General features: G+C 42.4%; 2 protein-coding genes across 2 annotated transcripts; both read right to left on the reverse strand.

The window, feature by feature from the left end:
* Nucleotides 1-1,665: 1,665 nt before the first annotated feature.
* Nucleotides 1,666-3,411, reverse strand: LOC139459218 (tripartite motif-containing protein 5-like). The gene has a single exon (XM_071240672.1). The coding sequence runs from the start codon at nt 3,404-3,406 to the stop codon at nt 2,456-2,458; it is 951 nt and encodes a 316-aa protein (XP_071096773.1). The 5' UTR covers nt 3,407-3,411; the 3' UTR covers nt 1,666-2,455.
* Nucleotides 3,412-6,905: 3,494 nt separating this feature from the next.
* LOC139458636 (tripartite motif-containing protein 12A-like) lies at nt 6,906-7,904 on the reverse strand. The gene has a single exon (XM_071240059.1). The coding sequence runs from the start codon at nt 7,896-7,898 to the stop codon at nt 6,906-6,908; it is 993 nt and encodes a 330-aa protein (XP_071096160.1). The 5' UTR covers nt 7,899-7,904.
* Nucleotides 7,905-8,812: the final 908 nt, after the last annotated feature.

Raw genomic sequence — 8,812 nt, forward strand, 5'->3', positions numbered from 1 at the left:
GAAGGGGAAATAGTATGTTTCAGGGACTATGAGACAGTCTACTGAGTCAAATACTATGACAGGGATAATTCTGGGAAGGTCCCTTGGACTTTTGGCCCATAAATATAAAAAGAATTGCCCACATTTTGAAATACAGTGAAGATTAAGAACATTGTATCATATAGGCATTGCATATAATTGTTTAAAATTTCCCTCAACAGCCACATCAGAAAATTCCCAGACTGATCCCCGATATAATGTTTATCTCTTTGACAGAAGCCGATTACATTGAGTATTCAGAGTCGGGGTCTGTTTTAGAGGTCGCAACGATGGAGATAACACCGTGTAGGCCTTGACTGGAGGGGCTGGGATCGTGGGATATAGGCAAGTCTTAAAAGAAGAAAAGGATTATTGAATCCCAACAAGGATTCTCACAAGAAGGGACTGTCAGTCATGGCAGTAAAACTATGTCAAGCTGACCCCGAAATACACTTTCCCGTGATAGTTGATATGTCCAAAACGACAATCAGTTCACAGATAAAACTAACACATGATAAAGTAACCTATAAAATCGACCAACCCTGGAGCCTGAGCAAGCAAGTGCATATCGATGTCCTATTATAACCAAGGAGTCTAGAAAAAAGTCTCCCTGTTATAACCGAGTTAGCGAGTCAGTTGGACCAGACGCCGCTTTCAGCAGTGTCAGTTATATAACGGCGAATCCATTCAATGTGGGAGGAAAGCCCGAAGTAATGAGGCCTTGAACATTTATCGACTTGCTGAGTTAAGGGGTTGTGTTAAAACCGCATTTATTCCGATTCTGACCCAACGTGTCAGCTTAATATGGTAGGAAACCCCGAAGTGATGCAGGTTTGAGACGTTTACCACTTTGGTGAAAACCACGAATACAGGTATGGCGCAGGAAAATAACCAGGCTAAATATGGGATTCGACCCCCGACCATAGGATCCTGTCATGCTAATGGGACGCAACCCATGCCCCGCTGATACACCTGGCCGTCACGAGATGAGCCCTTGCGCGGTCCTGTTTGCAACCACCTCCCGAGAGAAGCAAAATGAATTCTACTTCCACGCAACCACAAAGCCACTATATCAAGATCCATGCGTCACTATAATCAACCCACAAATCACCGACAGCTATCCCTTGTGTCCACCGTGTACACGCCTGAATCAAAGTGTTGGGTTTCAAACGTTTTAAACAGTATTTGTCATATCACGGCCTGTCATCTTAATGTAGGAGGTATGATTTTATATATTCTGTTGTTGTTGTTTAACGCCACACTCAGCAATATTCCAGCTACATGACGACGGTCTGTTCTGTAAGTAATCTAATCTGGACCAGACAATCCAGTGATGGACATCATGAGCATCGATCCACACAATTAGGATACGATGACATACATGAACCAAGTCAGCGAGCCTGATCACCCAATTACCGAAGTGAAAGGTCTTAGATGTCTACAACTATAGTGAAACACACAGCCATGTGTATTGGGCTGACAAAACCTGGAAATAAATCAGGGCGAACCGAGAGTCGAACACACAAATAAAGGTTTCTGGCACGCCATAAGGAAGCAAATAAGCACAACAAATTGCAGTGCCTTGGCGGCGGGGGCAACTTGCCCTTGTCCAGTATAAATACAAATCACAAAGAAAGATATCACCATTAATTAACAGACATGTATTCCGTCATATTTATTCCGTTTCTTGTGAGTGTACTCCCAAGTAAGTGAGTATTCACTCATGTCATCTATACATTAAAACATCTATAGAAAGGTAAACCGTAGTTATGAATGCCATCCAGTAATACATGTTTCTGAAAACATCTTTTGTTTAATGTGTAGCCAATCAAATGGTCCTTTACCACAAAAGTGCAAGAAGTAACTATACAATTGATGATAATGGGGTGATATTATTAGATACTTAACAAATTTTGAGACTATAAAATAGTAAAAAGGGATTTATGAAACCAGTCGAATAAAATCGTACAGAAGTACAGACAAAATAGCAAAACATCGCCTATACAGAGACAATTAATTTACCTTGAATACAAATATTTCTTAATGAACACACATGATCGCGAATGTCTGAATACGGTATTGATAAGAAACAATGTCGACAAACTGGTCAATCAATATGTACAATTGGTCTATACGCAGTGTCATATACATTATACAGTCACGTGTTAGAAGTGCAGCGAATATACAGCAAAGCGTACTGACGTTAATCCTTGATTCAACAATCACTTCCAAAATTATCATTCCAGGTACAAAGGTGGACCCTTGTAGCATGTCAGTTAGTTAATTTCACATTCATGTCGATAAGGAATACTGACAAGATTATAATTCACGTTTCACAGAACGTTTCATCAATTCGTGTAGTAGAACCTCTCCACAGGTAGTCCCTCAAGCACTATGGAACTCGCAGGTGGGGAGAACACACATGATAACTGTCCCGTCAAACAATTTGCACATCGCAATCCGTTGATACGGCACTTTCTAGCACCTCAATCGTATCTTGGATCTTGGCTTTCTTCATGATAGTATCGAACTTTGCTGTCGGGCCACTCTCATAGAACTGACGCTTCATGAGACCAAGGGGGGCCACGACGGGTGGGCAAGGTAAACGCTTAGTGTAGTTATCTTTTAATATCTCCACGTCTGAACTCTCCTTCACAGTTCTTTCAGCTTTTTTCTGAATCTCGGTTAAAGATTGCAGTAAATTTCTGTGTTTTGCGGTAGCGACTTCGTTGAATCTGCTCTCGTACTCCTTGTTGAGATTATTAAAACATGTCGTCTCTTGCTTTTGGACAAGATCGTGAATTTTCTTGAATTCCTTTTTGGCCTTAGCTTTAGTGGTTTCAAATTCTATCATAAGCTTAAGACTCTGGTGTTGAGAGAAGTTGTAGTTTTGGTTAGCGATCGTCTTAGCTGTGCGAATCTTGGCGAGTTGTTGATCAATACGACCCCTCTCTTTCTCCGCCTCTGCTCTAAGGGGGACAACTCCATCACACTTGCGGTGATCAACACCCGCACAAACATGACAGATAGTTTTCCGACAATCACGACAATACAACACAATCGGGTTACCGGGGTGCCGCGCGCAGATGTCGCCGTTTTTCTTCTCTTTCTTTATACTGTCGACCAAAGATCCTAGAAGAAAATCCGTTTTGAAACTGTTTGCCCATTCTGTTCGGGCTAGGGTAATTCCCCCGACCGTCGTCGGCTTGCTGACCTGCCTGCATGTGGGGCAACTGACACCATCGCTTAAACCTTTAGTGATGATGTAATTATGTAAGCAGTCCCGACAATACCGATGCAGGCACGTTAGAAGCTTTGGTGTGCGGAAGTAATCATGACATATCGAACAAGTTATGTCGTCTTCGAGTTTTGCTAGAAGGTCCGCCATGTTTGTTTCCAACTGCGGAAATTCCAAGTTATAGTCTATTCTTTACTATGAACCTATCTATAGTCTGTTCCGAATTATAAGGGAATACTCTCGTCCTGGTCTGTCTCCCAGACCCTGATACAAATATATATCAAATACAGCCCATGCAAGTCTATAATATTTGGCAAGTCTAGATTACTGCAGTATCAGGCAAATGAAGAGAGTCACTGGGCTCCCTTTTATTATATTTTTATCAAAATAACTGAACAACTGGGTTTTTTCTGTACGATGTGTTCATTTCAGAGACTAGATGTTAGTCTTACTCTCTTCCGTATGTTATCCAGGCAAGATAATCATGACATCATGATGGAGACCCAACATTTATGCTCCAGTCACGAATCCCAGTCCTGCCTTCTTAACCTACCATCACAGAATCATAGAATAAACGCTGTGTCAACCGACGTTATACACAGTGAGTGAGTTGGGTTTAACGCTGATTTTAACAGTATCCCAGTTATATCACGGCGTGTCGGCTTAATGTGGGAGGAAAGCCCGAAGTGATGCCATTTCAATGAAACCCACGAGCACGGGCATGGTGCTGACAAACCTAGAAACATAATTGTGGCGAACCGAGATTCGAACCCAAAATCATAGGTTTCTGGCGTGCGCAAGGGACGCAACTCTGCACAGCGAATCCCGGCGCATTAGACGACTGGGCCACTCGTGCCCCCCGTTATGAAAAGACACCGAGGAGAAGTATTTGAAACGATAACGAAAAAAGCGTGATACAAAACAAGACCTGCCTCGCATAAATGTAATAAATTCAAACGCAATGCATACCAATATTCGAGGATTTATGGCGAGTCCCGTATGCTACCATGAAAACACAAACAAAACAGAGCAGGAAAACGCTTTTGCGAGGCGTTAACAATGTGAAAAAGATCTCTGTGGGCACAAAGGGAGTTCAACTCAAACAATACAGCATAAAACAATACAGTGAGTGAGTAAGTCTGATTAATACGCGCTTTTAGCAATATTCCAGCAATATCACGGCGGGGGACACCAGAAATGGGCTCCACACATTGTACCCATATCGGGAATCCAACCCGGGTCTTCGGCGTGACGAGCGAACGCTTTAACCAGTTTAATAGTTTGGCACAGAAGCTCATTATGGCAACAATACATAATATCTTTACATTGTCAGAAGTGATTTCCAGCCTCTAAGGTGTAAAAAGATAGTATAAACAATACAGAAATAGCAAGCAAGGACTCATTCACTCACTGTATTGTTTTCTGCTCTAACTGTATTAAAGACGTTGTTCATCCGTACATCTTATACTTACTTAATACTCCCAACTTCTAAGTGCTTAACACACAAATAACACAGTGTTGCAGATGATGGTAGTATCGCAATGTCACGTGTATCGCTGCAGACATTACGACAGTCATGTCCACCATTGCAGCAAAATGAGTACGTGAACTTTCTGAAGAAGTGGGAGTAGAAAAACACTCGTACTTACTGTTGTTCGCGAAATGTCTCATAAATATACCCCCCCCCCCCCCATTCACACACACCACCCCTATACTCCCATTCACACAACCCACCTCTATATCACCCCCCCCCCCCCCCCCCCCCCCCCCCCCCCCCCCCACCCCCACCCAATAATAAATGACAATGACAATGACAGATTGTTTATTTTAGTCTCATCGGAGATACAGGTTATAGGCACGTACATTATTATAAAAGTACACTATAAAGTATCTCTGCCACCCACGATGTGGGTTATAAGAGACCATACATAATACATAGTAAATCAAATTGAGTTAGAACATAGAAAAAATGCAATATAAATATATATGGTGTTATTGGTAGTGAGATTTTCTTCGGCCAGCCATTTTGTAGCACATACTACCTAGTGTTGAAATAATATAATTATAATCATTTAAAATATATACATGCTCAATATTATCATTTAAGTTGCTATTTGTGGGGTTAAATACTTGTGGAAGGTTGGTAACACGGATATCATCATAAAGTGAGCAGTGGAGAAGAAAGTGAGTTTCATCTTCTACACATCCAGGGCAATATTTACAAAAACGTTGGTTAACTGGCACAGGAGGATTAGAATAACGTCTCAATTCAATCTCGAGCTTCATTGAACCGAATCTTAAAGATGATAAAACCGACCTTTTATAACGGGGAAGGAGGACATAAGGCTCTGTATAAATAGCTGTTTTAAATGTTCTGTAGGTTCTCATTTTCGGTTTAGTTTCCAAGGATTGAAGCCAGGTGTCATTATCATTGGACTTGAATGAAAGTTCTATCCTCGATAAAACCCATCTTGCACTCTTTTCATAAAAACTTAAAATATCTAAAAGTCCATATTTATCAAAAGTTCGTTGAACTCTTTTATCCTATGAATTATCACACTGTAAGGACCATTTGTGTATCTTATATGTAAGACTCTGTACGGGAGTGAGTGAATGAGTGAGTGAGTGAGTGAGTGAGTGAGTTGGGTTTAACGCCGCTTTTCACAGTATTCCAGTTATACCACGGCGTGTCAGCTTAATGTGGGAGGAAAGCCTGAAGTGATGCAGGTCTCAGACGTTTACCACTGCGGTGAAACCCACGAGCACAGGTATGGTGCTGACAAACCTAGAAACATAATCGGGGCGAACCGGGATTCGAACCCACAATCATAGGTTTCTGGCGTGCCTAAGGGACGCAACTCTGCACAGCGAATCGCGGCGCCTTAGACGACCGGGCCACCCGTGCCCCCCTCTGTACGGGAAGACGTTCAAGCCTGCAAATTACCAGTCCCTTAAATGTAAAGGAAACAACATCAATTTGAGAAGAACTGACATTGCATGCATTTCCCATTCAATTACACAAAAGTCCCACAGTGCAAACTTGTCAAAGATACACCCGTGAAGATACGGGATAAAATAGGTCTTCAGCAAACCATGCTTGCCGTAAAAGGCAACTATGCTTGTCGTAAGAGGCGACAAACCGGATCGGGTGGTCAGGCTCGCTGACTTTGTTGATGCATGTCGTCGACCCCAAGTGCGTGGATCGATCGTCATGATGTCAATCACAGGATTGTCTGGTCCAGACTCGATTATTTCCTGATCGCCGTCAAATAGCTGGAATATTGCTGAGTGCGGTATTAAACAACAAACGAAAGAATAATAACTCATCATAGATATGCAAGTGACAGGACTGGACACATATTTACAGTAAGACTATGTATAAAGAGCATCCTTTGTATGTATAAAAAGACTAGTTTATAAAGAAAACCTTTAACTTTGGAAAACCTGGGAAGCAAATCTAAAACATATATATTTTCAAAACGTTGTTGTATAAACATATCTTTATAAGAAACTACGTCTATATAAGACTATCGAAATTAAACACATACGAACCAATAATGGGAAAATGTAAGCTTGTTTACGCTGAGGGATATGGCTACAACATAAACACCGTATCAACATTTGGAATTTTTGTGCAACAAAAATTCTTTCACAAACTTTCGGGTGAGGATACTGGGGATGGTGGGGATGGTGGGGAGGGATATGGTCTTTTTCTAGAGATGGATGGGGTAGCTTTAGGTCGAATGGATTCCGTTTGTGTGAGAAGGAATTTAATGTCCGATAATTGGGTATTTTTCATCAAGCAGGCTACTTTCCTGTGGAACCTTTTGTTGATCGTTTGGTCGAACGTGAACGTTTTTAGACAATTACGACCTGAACAGTTTTCATTCAAAAGTTGTATATCTGTTTTGTTGAGAGAATTCTCGATATCCTTTACAGCGTCAGTCACTGTTTTATACTCGACACTAAGAAGCTTTTCCTCCGACGCGTATCCTTTCCGAGCGATTGCGAACTCGCTGTCAATTTCATTTTTATACATATCTTGGAGTTCGTTCAATTTTTGACGAACTTCTTGAAAACGCACTATTGTTGACTCAGTAGCTTTGTCGCTACTCTTTTTCAGCGACTGGAGTCCGGACTTCAACTGTTGTCCCTCCAGCTCTAGAGAAACCTTTGTGGTTTTCAGTTTTTCCAAGAGACCCGTCATACGTTTCCTCGCTTCAGCGGCTTCTGACTGAAGGGAGACAACTCCTTTACACCTGCGGTGATCAATCCCGGAACAAACGTGACATATCTTCACCTTACATCCCCTGCAGTACAACACGACTGGGTTACCCGCGTGAGACTCACAAAGAACAGTATCCTCTCTCTTCTTCTTCAGAGCTTGGACGAGATTCCTCACCCCAACATCAGTAGCGAAACTATCAACATTGATGGGGTCAGCGTGACTGGGTCGACTTTCCCAGCGACATACGGGGCAGGACACCGAACTAGATCCAAAGACCGTCCGAATTTGGATGTGTCTAGCCAAGCATCCCCGACAAAATCTGTGAAGGCAGTGAAGTGCCTTTGGGTCATCCAACAAGTCCATACAGATTGGGCACGTTAAGTCCTCGACGAATGGGTCTTCATGATCCGCCATCTTGTATCTAGATCAAAACGAAAGTGCCACACCAACCAAGGTGTCAGGTGTATTTTTACTTTTGTTTTCTATATATAGAAATGATGACGACCAGTCCACTGCAAGAGGGGTTAAATAAAATTGATAAAAGGGTGAGGTGAGGTGAAATGGGGTTTAACGTCGCGTCCAAGATTATTGCACTTATATAGCGACCTGCATGTACGTGTGTGTGGTTTTGTGGCTGCTTGTACTAGTCCGGACTGATGCCGATTTATAGTGCTAGCTCACTGAGATACCATGCCGCAGTTTAACATGAATACCCCACTCAGACACAGTATACTCCGAGCCGACCAGTCCTTGTTTTAGCCCCTTAATGCCGAGCGCCAGACAGGGTAACAACAAGTACCATCTTTTAACGTCTTTTGGTATTACGCGGTCGGGGATCGACCCCCGGACCTCCCGCTCTCCGGGCGGACGCTCTACCACTTGACCACTGAGGCGGTCTGATAAAAGGGCATCTCTACTGAAACAATACAAATAGGTCCATTGTCTTGATGGTCAAGAATCTGTTGTCTTGGTGTGCTAGACTCTATTGTTTTGATGGACAATAGTCTATATTGTCTTGACGTGCAAGACTCTATTGTTTTGATGGACAACAGTCTATTGTCGTGATGTGAAAGCGTCTATTGTGGGGGTGCACAATAGACACATCTATTTTCTTGATGCGCAAGAGTCTATTGTCTTGATGTGCAAATCTTTATTTTCTTGATGTGGAATTATTGGAATTGATGTATAAGTGTCTGTTGATGTGTCCAAGCCTATTCTGGTGGGCGGGACACCCGACCTGCAAAGACACTGAACGTTGTAGCATCAGGTCCCTGTGTACTGCGATGGCTGACCAGGGTCCACTCGCACAGGATAACATAGGTCCTTTC

This window comes from Haliotis cracherodii, unplaced genomic scaffold (assembly GCF_022045235.1).
Source record: "Haliotis cracherodii isolate W230 unplaced genomic scaffold, xgHalCrac1.p SCAF_13, whole genome shotgun sequence".
Lineage (NCBI taxonomy): Eukaryota > Metazoa > Mollusca > Gastropoda > Lepetellida > Haliotidae > Haliotis > Haliotis cracherodii.

Bases quoted from the DNA above. Each gene is read 5' to 3' on its own strand.
- LOC139459218 (XM_071240672.1), bottom strand. From the start codon at position 3,406: ATGGCGGACCTTCTAGCAAAACTCGAAGACGACATAACTTGTTCGATA.
- LOC139458636 (XM_071240059.1), bottom strand. From the start codon at position 7,898: ATGGCGGATCATGAAGACCCATTCGTCGAGGACTTAACGTGCCCAATC.